Below are 20,671 nucleotides of genomic sequence, written 5' to 3'. Positions count from 1 at the left end.
ACTAAGTATGCTGCTCCCCCGCTCCCCACTACTACTATGGCAACCAGGACTTTAATAGCGTCCTGGGTGCCATAGTAACGCTGAACGCATTTGGAAGACGGTTCCGTCTTCAAATGCTTTCAGTACACTTGCGTTTTTCCGGATCCGGAGTGTAATTCCGGCAAGTGGAGTACACGCCGGATCCGGACAACGCAAGTGTGAAAGAGGCCTAAGCTAGATTTCATCAAGTTAAAACCCATATTTACACCTTTTCATGGTTCTGTCATTGCTGTGTTTACATGCTGAAGTACATGCTGAGGGGGCGTATAACAACAAAGCCTGAGCTCTGCCTCATGAATATTTCTGGGCGTGAACAACCTGACCTTTCCCTCACCCTGCTCTGCACTTTGCAAAAAAAAATAAAAAATACACACTTGTCATGCGGATGGACGGATCCCTCTCAGTCTTTTTCACAGTATTCCCGGTTTGTGCATGTGCAGACCGGAAGGACGGATCCGTCCTTCAGTTGGTTTGCAATGCCGGATCCGCAAGGCAGTTTCGTCGTCGGAGCTGCGTGCCTGCTGGATCCGCCGATCAGTGTGACAACGGACAGCATTTGTAGACTGATCCAGGTGCGGATCCGTCTAGAAATGCATTGCAATAACGGATCCGTCTATCTGCTTGTCATGCGGATGGACGGATCCCTCTGGCAGGCTTTTTCACATTTTTCATGTTCTGCGCATGCGCAGACCGGAAGGACTGATCCGTCCTTCAGTTGTTTTGCAACGCCGGATCCGCAAGGCAGCTCCGTCATCAGAGCTGTGTGCCTGCTGGATCCGCCGATCAGTGTGACAACTGACAGCATTTGTAGACGGATCCAGGTGCGAATCCGTCTAGAAATGCATTGCAATAACGGATCCGTCCAGCGGCACCGTCAAATAGCGGCAGGGCGGATCCGACAGGGTGAACAGCCTGTCGGATACGTCCTGCCGCTAGTGTGAAAATATCATTAGCATTATCTGTATCTAAGCAATATCTATATTATTCAAATATATATTCAATATGGATATTGCTTAGATAAATACATATATTGGTGGCAGATAAGGATTTTATATAGCTGAATAATGATGTTGATAATAATGATGGCCAATAATTTATTTATATTTCCCAGGGGGTGTTCAATGTGTGCGTGTGGGGGGGGGGGCAGGGCTGTAATAACTATCCCCAGATGCAGAGGGGAATGTTTACAAACTGCCACCTCTAGCCCCAGTGAATGCAGGAGCTATAAACATACCCTGTGCTGCTGGAGAAGAGATCGCCTCGGCTCTGGTATGTACTGCACATGAGCGATCGCATACCAGAGACGAGGCAGTGACAAGAGCTGGAGGGGGAGGGGGGAGGGCACCAGAGGCTCTGATGTCTCGTTTACACAGCCTGGACACTCCCTCAAGCAGGGAGACGGCTGTAAACGAAACGTCATCAGCAGAGCAGGCTTGCTGACGTCAGGGGTCACATGACCCAGAACTGAACTGGCCAAATAGTGATAGGTGATGAAAGCGATTTTAAGAATCTTTCACTGGACTACAATAAATGCAATTGGAATAGATTTATTTAAGTCGGATAACCCTTTTAAGCATTTATCCTTTATGATGAAGAAAATTCTAAATGGCTGACTTGATTTTATTTTTTTGTTGCCCCTCAAAAAATGAACAGTAATACCCCAAAAGGTATCAATGAAAACTACAGATCACCCTATGAGCTCTCACACAGCTTCATATACATAAATATAAAAAGTAATGGGGTGCAGAATGGTGTGATGCAAGTTATTTTTCTAGGTTTGTGCTTAAAAAAAACAAACTAGTATCACAGTAATCATACTGTCCTGGAGAATGAAGTTAAGGCTACTTTCACACTAGCGTTCGGGTGTCCGCTCGTGCGCTCCGTTTGAAGGGGCTCACGAGCGGCCCCGAACGCATCCGTCTGGCCCCAATGCATTCTCAGTGGAGGCGGATCCACTGAGAATGCATCCGCCGGCCAGTGTTCAGCCTCCGCTCCGCTCAGTGAGCGGACACCTGAACGCTGCTTGCAGCGTTCGGGTGTCTGCCTGGCCGTGCGGAGGCGAGCGGATCCGTCCAGACTTATAATGGAAGTCAATGGGGACGGATCCGCTTGAAGATGACACTATATGGCTCAATCTTCAAGCGGATCCGTTCCCTATTGACTTTGAATGTAAAGTCTGAACGGATCCGCTCAGGCTACTTTCTGACTTAGAAAATTTTCTAAGTAATAATGCATACGGATCCGTTCTGAACGGATGCAAACGTCTGCATTATCGGAGCGGATCCGTCTGATGAAACATCAGACGGATCCGCTCCGAACGCTAGTGTGAAAGTAGCCTTACATGTCACATTTATTTAATTTTTTTCCTTTCTACATATTTAAAGCCAGGAACTAAATTCGTGAAACTGATTATTTATTTTTTTTCCATTTCCACTCAACCTAAACTGTATGTAATATTATAAACTGTGCCATTAGAAAGTACAACTTGTCCCCCAAAAAAGCCCTGCTACAGCTATGTGAATGGAAAAATGCGCTATGGCTCCCAGAAGGCAGGGAGTAAACTGAAAATCACTGTCAGAAAGGGTTAAAGTTGCCTCCGGTAAATCTGCCATACAACTACTCTCCTAGATACCATGCTCACTTCCCAAAGTGAGGAGTGGCATAAGTAATTTAAAAAAATGGAGCACCCCAAAATGTATAACTTAAGGCTGCTTCACACGAGCGGATGCCGTGTCGGTAATCTGCAGCGTGAAAGACGGCCAAACCCCGCTCCAGACAGCAGAGACACGGAGCATTAACACGATTGATAATGAGCTTTTTTTTTTTTTTTTTTTTTTTTTTTTTACCACAAAATCGGTGAGATAAAGTTGTCACTCTGATTTGGTAGTAAAAGGATCAGAGGCAAAGAGCATTATCAATCGTGTTAATGCTCCGTGTCTCTGCTGTCCGGAGCGGGGCTTGGCTCTCATTCACGCTGCGGATGACACGCACGGCATCCTCTCGTGTGAAACGGGCCTTAGGCCTCTTTCACATGAATTATATGGATTGTCAGGATGCGTTCAGTGAAACAAGCACCGTTTTGCAAGCGAGTTGAGTCAGTGTTTTTTTTTTCTGCATTAGTGTTCAGTTTTTTTCCACACAGATGCAATCAGTTTTGATGCGTTTTCACGCGTGTGAAGAGAACCTGAAGACTTACAAACCTCTCTTAGTGAAAAACACTTGGTGAAAAACCTATTTCATCCGGATGCAATGTGTTTTTGTTTTTTTCACTGAATCCCCATTCACTTCTATGGAGCCAGAACTGCATAAAAAACACAGAATCTAGAGCATGCTGCGATTCTCAAACGCATAAATGATGCGTGAAAAACTCATGTGCACAGACCCAATAAAATGAGTCGGGATTCAGTGCAGGTGCCATGACTTCAATTCAAGCATTGCACCCACACAGAAACTTTGCTCGTGTGAAAGAGGCCTTAGGTGCACCCTCCGGCGTAGAGGATATTAAAGAAGGTGGCAGTCTTGATAAATCTCCCCCTTTGACTTTACACCAGCTATTGTCTGGCCTAATTTGAGACCCAATTTTGTCAGAATTGCGACAGTTTCATCCTAGGCCATGGACCTTTTCCGTACTAGGAGCAGAAACTCCGTAAAGCGATGTGCGAAATTGCACAACTGCTTGGTGCAATTTATGCCAAAATCTAAGTGCAGTCCCATTAGTAAATCTGGGCCAATGTGTATTAAAGGTGAAGATGTAGAGCCTCTTCGCTGTACTGGCATGCCAAACTTATATAATGGTGTTTAAACGATTGGACCTCAATGGGATTTTCACTTTGACTATTGGGGTGGCTGCACACTGTCTCACATGCAGAAAAAACACACAACTTGCATAAATCTGCACTATTTATCATGGCTTGTTTTTTTCTTGTGTGGATTTTCAGCACCTCTCGCCCTTCCATGGAAAAGGATGAAAACCATGCAAGAGAAAAGCAACAATTGACATGCTGCAGCTTTCAAAATCCACACAGCAGGTCTTTTTCCGCATCTAAGAAGGGTGCATTTGTCTAATCTCGTACATGTTGCTGGTACTGCCATATTTTTTAAAATTGCCAGTAAATAATGGGCCATCTAAAATGGGACATGTGCTTTTTGGCTTCACGGCAAGATGGCCCCCTCAAACTAGTAGTAAAGTTTTTAACGGCCGTTTAAACAGGAGTGCAGCAATCTAGTGGCTGTTAAATCGGGGCAACCCGATCTGCAGCTGCGATCTCTGAATAGACGTTCAGAAAGGTCCATTCAGAGAACTATCTCCTGGATGTTTATAGTCAACATGCCGATGGGAGGTGGTTAAAAAAATGAACTGATGGCACTATGGGGTAGTGTGTGTGTGTGTATGTGTGTGTGTGTATGTGTATATATATATATATATATATATAATTTCTATCCAGGGGGCATTATGAATACTGAGCGCATTGTATGGGTTGGTTAAAACTAATTGCATACATTTTTCTATAATGGCTGTTTTTTTAACAGCCATTAAGCCCTTAACGCATAAGTACGTACATGATTATGCTTAGAGGCTGTCCAGTTTCCGATATTGACCTCCTCTGCATAGGTCAATACCAGATCAGCAGGGTTTTGTTCCTGGCACCCCTGCCGAACAGCTGTTGGAGAGACTGCAGCACTTGTATGGGCACTGTTCTCTAGTGTTTACCCGCTCTTTGGAGAGTGGAGCAGTGTAATTACTGTTCCTCGGTCCTATTCTCGTGAATGGGCAGGAGCAGTTGTAGTTTACACTGGAGCTGTAATTACACCTGCTCACCATCATTGCAGGTGCAATTACAGCTGCTGCTTCCCAAACACTAAGAATGCACCGTAAAGAGCCGGTATCGTGAGCTTGGTCCCTGCTGTTCTGATATTGATGGCCTATGCTGAAGGTAGATCATAAATATTGGAAATGGGACAACCCCTTTAAGGCCACACTCCATACATGCGTATAATACAGCAGGCACCCGCTGCAATGACTAAGATTGGTGATGCCGAACCCAGTCACTTAAACCCTCGGATGCCAGTCAATAGTAATGTGGGGTTATGCAGAGGGAGGAAGCTCCCTCTGCCTTCTATTCGGAGCCCCCACAGTGAAATCTGAGCTGACTGTTTGCCTGCTGAGCCGTGCCTCAGACTAATGGTAGTGTTTCCGAATCCCACAGACCACAAAGGCATCCTACTGTAATTTGTGGGACAAGCAATTGAAGATAGTAACTTTTTTAGTCTCCTTAGGAGACTGGAACTTTGAGAAAGTTGTAAAAACAAAATATAAAGATTAACAATTAAAATTGCCCTCTCCCCCAATTGTGTACATAAAAAAAAAAAAAAACTGTCGCCAGGTCACAAAATACCTGAACTACTAGAATAGAAGTTTCATGTGTGGTGAACGCCATACTGAAGAAAAAACATGATTTGTCATTTACCTCTTCTAACAAATTTGAATGAGTGATCAAAAAGCCGTACATACCCCAAAAATACCAATAAAAACTGCGGCTCGCCCTGCAAAAAAGCCCACTTCAGACAGCAATATGAGTTATGATTGTCAGAAAATGACTATGCAAAGAATTTACTTTATTTTTTGACTGAAGGTAAGCCTGATTATTTTAAAAAAATTTTTTTTTTTTTTTTTTTCCAATCTAGTCTTCCCAATACCGCCTGCTGTTGGAGCACTCTTCCTGGAGCTGGTGGTCCTTCTGCTGTTGTCTTTTGGGGTTGCTGTATATGGCCGTGCAGCCAACCAGGAATCTGAAGAGCTTGAAAAGCACTTGCTTGTTACTCATGAAAACTAAATCTTAAATAAAAAATCTTTCTCACTATGCCATGTGATCATTATTACAGCATGTTTTTAAATTGAACACTCCACTCAACCACAATGAATTGTATACTGGAGAAACTGATCCTAGAAAACCCTCTTTATTCCACGTCCATTAGCCCTGACCCTTCACCCCAACCAACGTTAATTAGGCTGTTGGCTTTATTGTTGCATAGTTCAGAAACTGGATAGTAGGTATAGTCCTGTCCAGTGCAGCACTTGATCTTGAAATCCTCCTCTGGTTAATTCTTGATATTCAGAAGCAATGATGCATTAAGTAGGCCGAGACTCAGCCGGCTTCTTGTCATGTGTATGATAGAGTTTCCGAAGGCTTGAGTCCAGCAAGAAGTCCACTGATCTGAAGAATGAAACGTGTATAGTTAGTTGGACTACAACTGTTTCGCATAAACTGATTCAAAGAGCCATATCTATCATGTACCATGGGTTTACCTGACTGGAACGCACAGCATTTTGGGTCAGATAAGCCCATGTTTGGGCTGTGAATGGCTCCTTAGTTGGATTTTTGACACAGTACTGTGCTCAGATAAGTATTTGGTGGCTTTACTATGGACTAATCTCGGATGCTAATGTTCAATCCACATATACATTTGTGCGCCAAACACCATCTGATATCTAAATGCTTAAAGTGCTCTGAAGGAGCTAATCCTACAACTGCTGTCTGATCAAGATCTCTTGTGCTGCTTTTTACTGATCTAAGGTAGGTCAAACGACAGCAAATTTTTATTTTATTACTACTGGGGAGGGGGAACATATATTTCTCTCTGCCTTCAGACCCCGCTGAAGGTCGTACAGACCGAAACGTTCGGGATTTTTCTATCTGATATGGCATAAAATACTTACTATATGTAAATGAATTTGCACTGGATGTATATTAACAGCATTCTGTTTACTAAGAATTAAATGAAATTATTCTTGCAAAAAACTTTTTGGAGTGCCGTGGATATTTAACCTATAGTTTCTTAAATGGGGTCACTTTTTGGAGTTTCTACTCTAGTCCAGCAAAAACTGCCTTCCAAAATCCATATGGCATTCCTTTCCTTCTGCACCCTGCTGTGTGCCCGTACAGAGGTTTACAACCACATATGGGGTGTTTCTGTAAACTAAAGAATCAGGGCAATAAATTGAGTTTTGTTTGGCTGTTAACCCTTGCTTTGTTACGGGAAGAAATGGATTAAAATGGAAAATTTGCCAAATACCTGTTTTGGCACAGTTTTTATTCATTTAAAACGTTCATCTGACAGATTAGATCATGTACTATTTTTATAGAGCAGGTTGTTACGGACGCAGGGATACCTAATATGTTTACTTTTTTAATTTATTTAAGCGTTACACTAATTTTTGAAACAAATCATTTTAGTGTCTCCATAGTCTGAGAGCCATAGTTTTTGGGCGATTGTCTTAGTTAGGGTCTCATTTTTTGCAGGATGAGATGACTGTTTTAATGGTATGATTTTGGGGTACATACGACTTTTTTGATCACTTTTAATTTTTTTTTTTTGGAAGTAAGGTGACAAAATTATGGCTTTTACACCATTTTTATTTTTACGTTGTTCACCTAAGGGGTTAGATCATGTGATATTTTTATAGAGCAGGTTCTTACGGACACGGCAATACCTATGTGTACTTTTTTTATTTATTAAGGTTTTACACTTTTTTTTTTTTAAACCAAAAAAACTTCGTTTTAGTGTCTCCATAGTCTGATCAATAGTTTTTATTTTTGGGGCCTGTCATGTAGGGGCTCATTTTTTTGCGGGATGAGACAACTGTTTGGTACTATTTTGGCGTACATACGACTTTTTTGATCACTTACACTTTTTTTGGAAGTAAGGTGAGCAAAATGTAAATTTCATTATAGTTTTTATGGCGTTCACCGTGCGGTGAATGTAACATGACCGTTTTATAGATCGGGTCGTTACGGACGCGGTGATATATAACATGTGTAGGGAATTTTTTTTTATTTTTAATCTGGGATAAATGTTTTTTTGTTATTTACTTTTTTCACTAACTTCTTTTTTTACCCAGACCCACTTGGTTCTTGAAGATCCAGTGGGTCTGGTGTCTGTATAGTACAGTACATTATAGTGTACTGCACTGTATTTCACTCACACTTTGAACAGATCTCTGCCTTTAGCACAGAACTGTTCAGCACCATGGACAGCAGGATGCCTGAGAAGGCGTCCTGTTGCCATGGGAACCTTCCCCCGTCTGCCACAACTGAGCAGACAGGGGAGGGAGGAGGGCTCCCTCCCTCTGTCACACCATCCTGTCCGGGGGCTGCAAAGGCACAGCAGCCCCCCGATGGGAGGGAGCTCCCTCCCTCTTCGCCTCTTCCATACAGCGGTCCCTATGGACCACGGCATGGAAGGGGTTAAAACAGCAGACATCTGCACAGATGTCAGCCGTTTGAATCGGAGTGTCAGCAATGAGCTGACAATCTGATTCAACCGCTCGGCCATCCTGAAAATAAACGGGGGCGGGTGGAAGATCGTGCAACTGCCGCCCGCCTCCCACAGAGGGCTGCAAATTGACCTGCGGTTTGTAGCGACTGGCAATGTGGGGGGGGGGGGGGGGGGGTCACAGGATCCCCCTAGGCATTGTCACAGGGTGCCTGCAGAATGATTTCAACAGGCACCCTGTTCCGATCACTGCCGGCCATGCGGCAGTGATCAAAACTACACAGTACGTACCGGTACGTCCTGGGTCCTTAAGGGGTTAAGGAGGGGCTCTGCCCCTGTAACACCAGTTCCTGTGCTACTGGATAGTGCATGCTGTGGAGAGCTTCCCCCCCCCCCCCCATGTGGTTACCTGGTGCAGCCTAAGGCCTCATTTACACACATGTAGACCACGGATTGTGAAAACCCAGCCTGTTGTTCTGCGTGCACAGCGTCATTGATTGCTATGATGCCGTGCACTTTGTGCTGTTGTACAGTAACTTACTGAGGGAACAGGGGCTGTCCAGGGGGCATAATTTATACTGAGGTTATAAAAATTATCAATTTTTAACAGCCATTAAACTGATTCTAAACAGTCAGAAAATGGACATGAATTATTATTTTTTCACTGTCTTATGGATGAGCCCTAAGGGAACTTTTCTATTATGCTTCTACCACCAATCCTCTTACTTTTATTTGTATGACCAAGTGCACTGCATAGAAAGTGTTAGACACTTGTTTCAGGCCCCATGCACATGACTATTTTTGTTCTGCATCTGATCGGCAACAATTAATTTCGATGGGGGGTGCAAATAACGTGGATGGCACACTGTCTGCATCCATATGTCCATTCTGCTGCCTGGCAAAGAGAAAATTGTCCTTTTCTTGTCTGTTTTGCAGACAAGGATAGGACATTTCTATAGACTTGACATATACTGGCAACGTGCATTTTTTTTTTTTTTTTTTAAGGATCTGCAGTTTCCATACTGTCGTGTGCAATAGGCCTTAGAGTTAAAACATGGGTATTTTGTGACGTTTGTCACTCCACTAAACTCTATTTTTTTTTTTATCTCAAAATCCTTATGCTGCGATTTCGCAATATATAGGGCTATTACTCAGTTTGGTTCAGTAGTTATATAAAAAAATGGACTTTTATAATATGCAAATTGCCTCTCTAGCAGCAGGTAGGGCGGCTACCTGCTGCTAGCAGCCGCATCCTCCATTCATAATGACGCCCCCTCATGTTGATTGACAGGGCCAGTGAACGCGCTCGTCCTCTGACTGGCCCTGTCTGCGTTTTAAATCTCGCGCCGGTCTTCAGTTGGCGCAGGCGCACTGAGTGGAGGACGCTCGTTCGGCCGCTCCATCCTCAGTGCGCCGATGACATCACATGTACACCCGGCGCAGGCGCACTGAGGATCGAGCGAGCGTCCTCCACTCAGTGCGCCTGCGCCAACTGAAGACCAGCGTGAGATTTAAAACGCAGACGGGGCCAGTCAGAGGACTAGCGCATTCTTTGGCCCTGTCAATCAACATGAGGGGGCGTCATTATGAATGGAGGATGTGGCTGCTAGCAGCAGGTAGCCGCCCTACCTGCTGCTAGAGGTAATTTGCATATTATAAAAGTCCGTTTTTTATATAACTACTGAACCAAACTGAGTAATAGCCCTATATATTGACAAATCGCAGCATAAGGATTTTAAGGAGACAAAAAAAAAGTTTAGTGGAGTGACAGAAGCCCTTTAAAGGCCCCTGTAAGACAAGCATGTTTGGTGTGGGAAAACTGGCTCTGTGTGAGCGCGATTCCCCGAATGGACACTGCTCTTTCACAGGATCACATGGCATTCTAATTTATAATGCTCCGTGTCTCTCCATGACCTTACTTCTACAGAATTAATACTGACCGCACTGTCAGTATAAGGCCTCATGCACACGAACGTGTGCTGCGGTCCGCAATGCACAGGCACCGACCGTGGGGACCCCATGTGCGGATTGCGACCCTATTCACTTGAATGGGGTCCGCGATCTGTCTGTCCTGCAAAAAGATAGCACTTGTCCTATCTTTTTGCAGAACGAAAGCACTCCGTAGGGTTCTGTTCCGCATCTCCGGATTTGTGGACCATCCATGATGCGGAATGCACACTGGTGCCCTGTGTATGGTGGACCTGCCGTATGCAGGCCACTATATTTTGGGGGGGGGGGGGGGGGGGGGTACATGGTCGTGAGCAAGAGGCTGAATTCTGTAGAAATGAGGTCAGGAAGAGACTCGCAGCATTATAAATTATTAAAAGGAGCAGTGGTCCTGTCCATTGTGGAAATCTCACTCCTACACAGATTCTGATTTCCACAGGGGCCTTAGTTTTACCCCCTGTTGTCTTTAAGGTACAAATATCAGCACTAGGTGTTATCAAAGTCTGAGATTTATAAAATGCAGGACAGAAGTATTTTCTGCATGGTGGCACCTTTTTTCCCTTTTTTTTTTTTTTTTTTTTTTAGTTTATTCAAAATGCAGCATATTGAAGCTTTAGGTATTTTTCATTTCCTCTATAGAGTGAAATGCTGCTCAAACACTGGTTTTAAAAGAAATGCCACGAAAAAAAATCTCCAAAGGTTCTTGCACACTAACTTTGCACTGGTGGTTTTCAACTCCCCCCCCCCCCCCCCCCCCAGGCTATGTGAAATTTTTTTTTTCCCTACAGTGAAAGATTTAAACAAATAAGCAAAACTATAACATGCTGTGTTTCTGAAATGAAAAGCAAAAAAACACAATTTAGAAAATCCATTTTGTACATCCTACATATCGTGTTTACTAAAGACCTTCAGTTAACATCAGGCTGGTGTTTAAAGCCAGCAAAAATCTATTTGTGAAAGCGGCCTAAACTGCATGCAGTTTTGTTTTTTGTGAGGGGAAAAAATGGCAGAGCAAATTTTGTCTAAGGGCCACCAGGGTAGTTGCATGCACACATTATTTTATTTTTTTCCCCTCCCCCACGACAGCACCTTAGAGAGATGGCTCTGCCCCAGGACAGGAAACCTGCAGCATAAAAAGGTGGAGCCGCTCTCCCACCTCAGTGAGGTTTCCTGTCCTGGTACGGGAGCCTGCAGTTGTCGTCCTAACCTGGAAGTCCCTGTAGATGCTGGAGGGTTAGCGGCGGCGTGTTGTACCTGCCGATTATTCCTCACCCACAGGCGTCGGGGGGCAGGATGCCGGGGACTGAGATTCCGGGAGGCAGAAGGCACCAGTCCCTCAGGCGAGGAAGACCGCACCAACGGATTGAGTGTGGCCAGAAGGTCCCAAGTTGCTGCAGATCAGCCAGGACTCCACCGGAAGTGACGTCCCGGCAGGAAGTGCCATGCGTTCCACGGCCGAAGCGGTTCCAGGTCAGGTGACCGGAAGTTCGGCAGCCCGGCAGTTTTAAAAACAAGCTATTCAGGTATGAGTGTGCCTGGGTTATTTGGACGCCGGTGTCTGAATTCAGAGTGCCAGAAAGTGGACCCGATTCTGTTCCAGTGCTATCTGTGGAGTGGTGGGTCTGCAGGAAGCTGTGTATCTCTCAGGTGAGAGCAATACTTGGTGGCAGAAGGTAACTTGACAATGTTTCATCAGTGCAGGTTTTTCCTTCATTATGGATGAAGAGAGAAGGGCTGAAAGTGTGGATATTGAGATCCTGCCGCTGGTATTGTGAGTCCTAATCTCGGTCCTTAAAGGGTATAGGCTGTTCCTTAGATTTGGGTATCTTCCTTTTTTCTTAGACGGTGCCTAAGAAGGTGGTGGCCAAGAAAAAGAACAAGGAATGCCCTATCTGCAAATGTTCGCTGTCTTCTTCTTACACTAAGAAGCTCTGTCAACAGTGCATTGAGAAGACTGTGGCTGAGGAGACCCTGAGTCTTCTGAAAGATCTAAGATCGATTATGTCAAGTTAAAAATACCCTGAAAGCCGGTAGGAAGAGAGCGGTGAGGCAGGAGTCTGACGTAGAATCGGAGGATAGTGATTCTCTCTCCGGGAATGAGGACTCTGATTCCTCCTCTTCTGAAGATAACACTAAAGGGAAGTTCCTATTTCCAGCAGAGGATACGGACAAATTGTTAAAGGTTATCCGATCTACCCTGGAGTTGGAGGATTCCAAAGAGGATAGATCAGTAGAGGATGTTGTGTTTGAGGGGTTTAGGGAAAGGAAGCGCAGATGTTTCCCTGTTCATAGATCTATTTCGGCGGTGATAGAGTGGAGAAAACCAGATAAACCATTCATTTCTAAAACATTTAAACGGAAGTATCCCTTTTGAGGAAGAGGCTTCTACATCTTGGGACAAGGCCCCGAAACTGGATGTAGCCATTTCTAAGATTTCTAAAAGATCCTCACTGCCCTTTTGAGGATATGGGATTTTTAAGGGATCCCTTGGATAAAAGAATAGACTCTTCCCTTAAGAACTCATGGGAATCTGCTGCGGCGGCTTTTAGGCCTAGTATAGCTGCCACCGTTGTTGCAAGGTCTATGTCACTGTGGTTAGATAGGCTAGAAGGGCAGATTAGGGATAAATGCCCTAGAGAGCAGTTACTAGCATCTTTACCAACTTTCCAAAAAGCCGCAGACTTTATTGCTAATGCCGTGGTGGACTCGGTAAGGCTGGAAGCAAGAGCTGCTTCCCTTTCCAATTCTGCGCAACGTGCTTTGTGGCTTAAAAATTGGAAAGGGGGGGATATACCGTCCAAGCTGAGATTATGTAGCATCCCCTGTGATGGCCAGTTTCTTTTCGGGTCGGAACTTGACTCCCTACTCGAAAAAGCGGCGGATAGAAAGAGAAAATTTCCCCAAGAATCTTTTATTCAATTCAAGCAGTATAGACGGCCCTTTCGAAACCAGTCAAGATTTCAAAGTAAGAAGCAGACGGGGGACAGAGCAGGAAGCAAGGCCTAGATCAGGAAATAAGGGCTTTTTGTTTAGATCAGCCGCAGCTCGTGCGGGAAAGCAATGACGCCATGATCCTGGTAGGAGGAAGATTAAAATTCTTCCTTCCTGCTTGGGAAAAGATGGCAGGAAAATGGTTGATAGGTCTTCTGCGGGAGGGTTTAAGGTTGGAATTCCTGAGATCCCCGCAGAAAGGTTTGTGATTTCAAGATTTTCTCTCATTATGCTGCCAGAAATAAAAAAATAGATAAGCAAAAAGGTGTTAATTCCTGTCGCAGAGTCAGAGCTAGGGAAAGGTTTCTATTCCATCCTGTTTCTAGTGAAGAAACCAGATGGGTCATACCGGACTATAATAAATCTGATACCTGAACAAGTTCCTGAAACCCAGGAAATTCAAGATGGAAACTATCAGGTCAGCGATATAGCTTTTATCTCCAGGCTGTCACATGGCGGTTCTGGATTTAAAAGATGCTTACCATCATATTCCGATTCACCCAGATCACCAGAGATTTCTCCGGGTAGCTGTAAGAACCGAGGCGGGTCTTCTACACTATCAATTCCAGGCACTTCCCTTTGGCCTTTCCATGGCGCCTCGGATCTTTACCAAGGTAGTGGCGGAGATGGCCTCCTTCATCAGAAGGGAGAACATCACGTTTTTGCCTTACCTGGACGACTTTCTGGTGGTGGCCCAATCTCAAGCGGAGTGTTTTAGGGCTCTGAATCGGGTGATGGAGGTACTTCAGTCCCTGGGGTGGCTGTTAAATGTTCAGAAGTCCAGGATGGAGCCGTCAACATACCAGATTTTTTTTGGGTCTGGTTTTAAATTCCAGGCTGGAAAAAACTTTCCTCAAAGGAGAAGGTAGCTGGGGTTCAGAGAAGAATTCACAGGGTTCAGTCAGGAGAGGCCCTATCCGTAAGGAAAGCTATGTCCCTGTTAGGAGTTCTAACATCCTGCATGCCAGCGGTCCAGTGGGTGCAGCGACACTCGACAGTTGCAGGGAGAGATCTTGGCCGCCTCGAGACTGGCAGGGACGTCCCTGGAGTCAGGTATAGAGTTATCGGTCAGAGCGCTTTCATCCCTAAATTGGTGGAAGGAAGTAGAGAATCTGACTCGGGGACTTCCCTGGTCATTTCCAGAACCAGTAGTTGTGACTACGGACGCCAGCCCCTGGGGATGGGGGGCTCACCTGGAAGATCAGAATTTTCAGGGAGAGTGGTCCCAGGGTCAGAGACGGTTCTCGTCAAATCGAAAGGAACTGAGGGCGGTTTTGCTGGCTTTGAGAGCGGTTCTTCCTTTGATCCAGAACAGACATGTGAGAGTGATGTCCGACAATCGGACGGTGGTCTCATATCTCAATCATCGGGGAGGAACCAGGTCAGACTCCTTACAAAAGGAGACTAATTGGATTTTTGAAGAGATAGATGGAAGAGTGCTTCATCTCTCGGCCATTCATATCAGAGGCGTTGAGAATTATCGAGCGGACTTCCTGAGTCTCCACAGGTTACGTCAGGGGAAGTGGTCTCTGAATCAGATTTTTTTTCCCAGATAGTAGATTTATGGGGTCTGCCTTCAGTAGACATGTTCGCCACAAGGGAGAACAGAAAGGTACGGAAATTCTTCTCCCTCAGTCCAGAGGAGTGCCCATCTGGGGTGGACGCCTTCCTCCAGAGATGGGACTTTCCTCTAGGTTATGCCTTTCCCCCGCTACAATTGATTCCTCTAGTGATAAGGAAGATCAGATACGAAGGGGCAAGAGCAATTCTGATAGCGCCCTTCTGGCCCAAGAGGGCGTGGTTTTCCCTGTTGAGAGCCATGTCGATTTCGGATCCATGGATCCTGCCAGGAATTCCGGACCTATTGTCACAGGGCCCAGTGTTCCACCCGGAAGTAGAGTCTCTACATCTTTCGGCGTGGAATTTGAGAGGTCATTTCTAGCTAGTCAGGGATTTTCTAAGGAGGTCATTTCCACTCTAATGAAAAGTAGGAAGGAGGTGACTAATATTATCTACGCGCGGGTCTGGAGAAAGTTCCTGTCCTTTATAGGCGCAGTAAGGGTTTCCTGGCCGTTAGAATTTTCAGTGGTTCAGGTGTTGGATTTTTTTACAAAAGGGATTGTCGCTCGGATTGGCAAAAAGTACACAAAGTGCAGGTGTCAGCTTTGTCTGTCTTAGGGAGAAGGAGTTTAGCCATGGACCCTTGGGTCGTTAGGTTTTTTAAGGCAGTGGATAGGATTACCCCGGTAGCAGGTCCTAGATTTCCTCCCTGGGACCTTAACCTAGTGTTAAATGCCCTTACCAGACATCCTTTTGAACCTCTAGTCTCTTGCTCAATTAAAGTGCTTTCCCTTAAGCTAGTTTTGCTAGTGGCCTTAACGTCAGCCAGGAGGGTTGGGGAGATTCAGGCCCTCTCCATTAATCCCCCTTTTATGTCCATTAGAGAAGACAGGGTAGTTCTCAGACCAGATCCTGGTTTTATGCCGAAGGTCCCTTCTAGGACAAATAGGGCTCAGGAGGTAGTTCTTCCAGCTTTCTTTTCAGTACCAAAAGATGACAGAGAGAAGGAGCTGCATTCCCTTGATGTTAGGAGGTGTATTTTGCAGTACCTGGATGTGACTAAAGACTGGAGAAAATCTTCTGCCTTATTTGTCCTGTTCGGTGGGGCTAGAAAAGGTAATACAGCCTCTAAGGCATCTATTGCCCGCTGGATCAGAGAAGCTATATCCTTGGCGTATTCAGTATCCGGGGCGTCTCCCCCTGTTTCTGTGGAGGAGGAGGAGAAGAAGCTGATGGCAAGGGGGTCTGAGTTTTTATTAAGGAAAACGTTCTTTTAATTTTTTTTTTCTTAGAGTACTCAATTTTTGTAATCAAGTATTCTACCAATTTAATAATCGATAGCTGCAGCCCTAAATTGACCTATCCTCAGCATAGGCACCCCTGACAATCAGCTGTTTAAGGAGAGCAGTGCTCGTGCAAGTGCTACCTTCTCTTCATTGTTTACCTGCTCGCTGTTGCAACCACAGCAGTGAGCTGGTGTAATTACAAGTAAGCCATCCCATTCACTTCAACAGGATGACTTGTTCCTATACATTTGAATGGGAAGGATCCATCCCATTGAAGAGAATGGGACAGATTACTTGTAATTACACCTGCTCACCTCTGGTCAGGGGAAGATTGGTCATTGACCTTACCCCTCCTATCTGCCGCTGGCTGGGTACATAATGTGGTAATTAATGCTGTGAGTATCAAGTAATCATGTACCCAGCCAGTGACTGAACATGCCCTCCTAAATTCAACTGGTATGGCCCACATCTCACCTCACCCCTGCCCATATGTTAATCAGAGACAACTGAAAGAGGAGGAGAACATAAAATGGCAGCTATTGATGGCCCCCACAGAGCAAAAGCCTTTGGGGCAATATATTGTGCTGCACTATGGTCTTGCTGAACCCTTCTACTTACGTTGCGCCGCTTCCTGTCAATTTACACCCTCCTACAACAGGGGGCCACTTTTAGTTTTTTTCCCAGGGCCATTTTAAGTTCCCAATCCGCCCCTGGCTGTGGTTGCAATGGCGAGCAGGTAAACGAGAAAGAGAAGGTAGAGCTTGTATAAGCACTGCTTTGTCTTTATACAGCTGATTGGCGGGGGTGCCAGGTGTTACCCCTGCCAGTCTGATATTGATGACCTATCCTGAGGGTAGGACATAAATTATAAATAAAGTGGACAACTCCTTTAAGTAAGGAAGTATGCTTCTCCATCCAATTCTGGCTTTGGCTCAAGAACTACATGTGATTCTAGCCTTATTGGGAAGCTCTTGCCCACCCCTTTAGAGACCATAACACTACAGTAACACCCACCTGTCTATTGGTGTTATAATGACAGGAATAGCGCTGAGTCCTATTGCAGTCGTAGCCCACTTGCGTACTGGGAGCGGCCAGCGGGTGACACGTCCCATCAAGTAAAGAGAAGCAGCACATAGTCGGTTGATGGTAAATCCAGGAATGGCCACAGATGCAAGAGCTTGCCAAACAAAGGTATCTACCACAGCCACTGTGATATCTGCTGTCCGACCTGGACCATCAGCGTTTACCTGTAGACAGAGAAGGTAATACACACACTTAATTGAAATGTTTAGATTTAGTATTGCCCACCTAAAGTGTGAAGTGATACGCATTGAAAAAAAAAAATATCTTTAACTCCAACATCTTAGGGGTTAACAATTTAGATGCTAAGGTCTGATATTGACTACGCCATTTAAGATATTGAACTGTCGAGGTCAGTCTCTGGACCCAGCCATTTCAGCAGAGGCTGTGCCTGCACCATCCCTGTGCCATGCATTTACAGTTCTTTGTATTAACTACATACCACCATAAATTATAGCAAACTTTGCCAAGTGGTTGAGGATATGTTCAAGTATGGCAGATCTGACTGTCCCATACATCTCAACATGGTTTGTAAAAACCCATGCACCTGCTGCAGAAACATCTCCATTCACATGCATGGAATTTTAGCTGCCACATGTGAAGATACCTCCAACATATAACTGGGAGTAGTAGTAATTGTGGCCAGCATTATGTTAGAGCCTGGCCTAATCCATCTTAAAAATAAAAAAGAATCTGTAATTAACCAGGACGAAATACCTGAGCTGCTTTGCGCCCTTTATCTGCTGCATCTGCAGTTACATAGGCTGTGGCTACACCATAGGTTGCCCAAACAAGAGCTTTAGGTACCAGGGCACGAAATGATTCACCAACTTCATTGGCATAGCCTGAAAGATAGAAAAATTATAAACTCGTGTTTATTCTTAAAGCGGTTATCCAGGAATTTAATATTGATTACCTATCCTCAGGATAGGTGATCAATATCACATCAGCGGGGGTCCAACCCCCATGTGGGGGACATATACAGGAAACTGAGTCTGTAAAGCTACAAATGAACATTGCTAGTGCCCAGGGACGATGTTTATACTAAGTGCCTAGGTGCGCAGGCGTTACTCGTAGATAACTCCCCTGTTTAGCTTTCAGCCAGCCTTGTATCCTCCTGACGTCACTCTCTTTGACATCTGAAATGCTGCGCCTGCGCACATCACTGCCAGGCCTGGGCATGCTCTGTAAACTACCCTCCAGATGGACTATTCTCTAGGTTCCAGTGCTGCTCTTGATCTACTTCTTTCATGTTCTCCAATTTTGCGGCTTTAAATGGTGCATGGGCACTACATTCCACTATGCCGCTGCCCACAGGGGGTAGTGTACAGTGCCTGGCAGTGATGTGCGCAGGCAAAGGAGTTCAGATGTCGAAGAAGATACGGGGTTAGCTGAAAGCTAAACAGGGGGAGGATTTATCCACATGTAACGCCGGGGTGCTTGCCCATGTGCTGCCCTCATTTGCATATACTTCAAAGTTCATTTTTGGCGCTTTACAGACTCAGAAAAGCCAAAGAAAGGTATCTTGTGTTTTCTGTATATGTCTCCCCACATAGCAGTGTGAGCAGTTTAAAACATGTAAAGTTGCTGACAGACTCCCTTTAAGGGTCCAGTCACAACAAGTGTTTTGCAGTTCGCAAATTGCAGATCCACAAAAGACGGACACCAGCATTTTGCGGACCGTACATGTCTGACCCTGTGATAGAAATGCCTATTCTCCATGGCTGCGTGCAAGAATAGGACAAGAGCTATCTTTCTTGTGGGGCCGTGGAATGGGACTACGGATGAGGACCGTACACTGTGTGCTGTCCACATCTTTTGTGGCCCCATTTAAATTAATTGGGTCTGCACCCGTTCCGCAAAATTGAGGAACGGATGCGGACCCTTTCATACGGACGTGTGAATGGACCCTAAAAGGAATCTGTCACCAGCAACCTCCCTATCAAAGTGTTAGCCTAGACCAGGGATGGGCAAACTGCAGCTCTCCAGCTATTGTAAAACTACAAATCCCATCATGCCCTGCTGTAGGCATACTGGGAGTTGCCTATCCCTGGCCTAGACACATAGTTGAGGTTCACCTGATTAAAACAATGTTTTTTCTTTTGAGTAGTTATGTTTTCTTAATATGCAAATTAGGCATTTTGTGCAATGAGGGCATCACCAGTGCTCTTGTTTCCCCCCCTTATTTCTGTAACCAGCCCCTCCCTCACTGCCTTTGCACTGGCTGACCCTGTCAATCAAAGCAGCGAGGGAGGGGCTGGCCAGAGAAATGAGTGGAGCTTGGTTGAAACGAGAGCAACGGTGACGCCCTTAGGCTACTTTCACACTAGCGTTCGGAGCGGATCCGTCTGATGTTTCATCAGACGGATCCGCTCCGATAATGCAGACGTTCGCATCCGTTCAGAACGGATCCGTCTGCATTAAAACTTTTCTAAGTATGAAAGTAGCCTGAGCGGATCCGTTCAGACTTTACATTGTAAGTCAATGGGGGACGGATCCGCTTGAAGATTGAGCCATATTGTGTCATCTTCAAGCGGATCCGTCCCCATTGACTTACATTGTAAGTCTGGACGGATCCGCTCGCCTCCGCACGCTGCAAGCAGCGTTCAGGTGTCCACTCACTGAGCGGAGCGGAGGCTGAGCGCTGGCAGGCGGATGCATTCTCAGTGGATCCGCCTCCACTGAGAATGCATTGGGGCCAGACGGATGCGTTCGGGGCCGCTCGTGAGCCCCTTCAAACGGTGCGCACGAGCGGACACCCGAACGCTAGTGTGAAAGTAGCCTTAGTTTGCCAAAGCCCTAATTTGCTAATTAAGAAAATGTATCATAACTCGGGAATGGAGCCTTAGATTACACAAATAATCATAATTTTAAAATCCACACGGCAGGTCAATTTCCGCACGGAAGAAAAAAAGCAAAGTGTACATGAGATAATCCACTTGAAAAAAAATGCACTTAATCTGCATCATATGCAGGTGGCCTTACAGCACCACGCTGGAATTCACTGAGCCCTTTAGAACAAGCCATTATTTCACAAATGTCTGTAAAGGCAGACTGCATTGTTAGGGCTGGATTTTGTACACCTGTGGTAATGGGACTGAATTCAATACTTTTCTCTGCAGCGTCCCACATGTGTGTAAAAGGGACACTTTAAACATCTGCCTATTTATCTAATGTATCTGCAATGTATGGTATTTATCAGGCTGGCAATGCAATTACACCCATCGCCCCTAGGTGGTGCTGGCGCCACATAATATGTATGGCCAGGGGTTTGCTAATAGTTAGTTAACAGGAAGTGAATTCAGTTAGTTCAGTGTAGTGAAGGAGAGGAGGAAAGAAACAGGCATCATCCACCATGTAGTCTGCTATTTCTACCCCTTGGTTCTGGCCAAACTAAGGGAGTACAGCAAACATTTATCTACAGCAGCAAAGCACAAGACCAATGTCTATGTCTAAATATGAAGTAAACCTAGTGAGGCTTACAGGTGAATCCA

General features: G+C 45.2%; 2 protein-coding genes across 2 annotated transcripts in view; one reads left to right on the top strand and one right to left on the bottom strand.

Annotated features, from left to right (window-relative positions):
* Positions 1–5,889, top strand: part of LOC120988922 (zona pellucida sperm-binding protein 3-like) — a 33,131-nt gene extending 27,242 nt beyond the window's left edge. The window contains exon 10 of the mRNA XM_040416707.1: positions 5,725–5,889. Coding sequence (XP_040272641.1) covers positions 5,725–5,873 — 149 coding nt within the window. The 3' untranslated portion in view covers positions 5,874–5,889. The remainder of the gene's footprint in view (positions 1–5,724) is intronic.
* A 58-nt stretch (positions 5,890–5,947) lies between these two features.
* Positions 5,948–20,671, bottom strand: part of MTFP1 (mitochondrial fission process 1) — a 34,794-nt gene continuing 20,070 nt past the window's right edge. The window contains exons 2-4 of the mRNA XM_040416708.1: positions 17,895–18,022; positions 17,112–17,344; positions 5,948–6,254 (exon numbers count right to left, since the gene is read on the bottom strand). Coding sequence (XP_040272642.1) covers positions 6,170–6,254; positions 17,112–17,344; positions 17,895–18,022 — 446 coding nt within the window. The 3' untranslated portion in view covers positions 5,948–6,169. The remainder of the gene's footprint in view (positions 6,255–17,111; positions 17,345–17,894; positions 18,023–20,671) is intronic.

Source organism: Bufo bufo, chromosome 2, assembly GCF_905171765.1.
Source record: "Bufo bufo chromosome 2, aBufBuf1.1, whole genome shotgun sequence".
In the NCBI taxonomy this organism is placed as follows: domain Eukaryota; kingdom Metazoa; phylum Chordata; class Amphibia; order Anura; family Bufonidae; genus Bufo; species Bufo bufo.
Note: the sequence above shows the minus strand (reverse complement) of the source record. Positions and strands in the feature narration are given on the sequence as shown.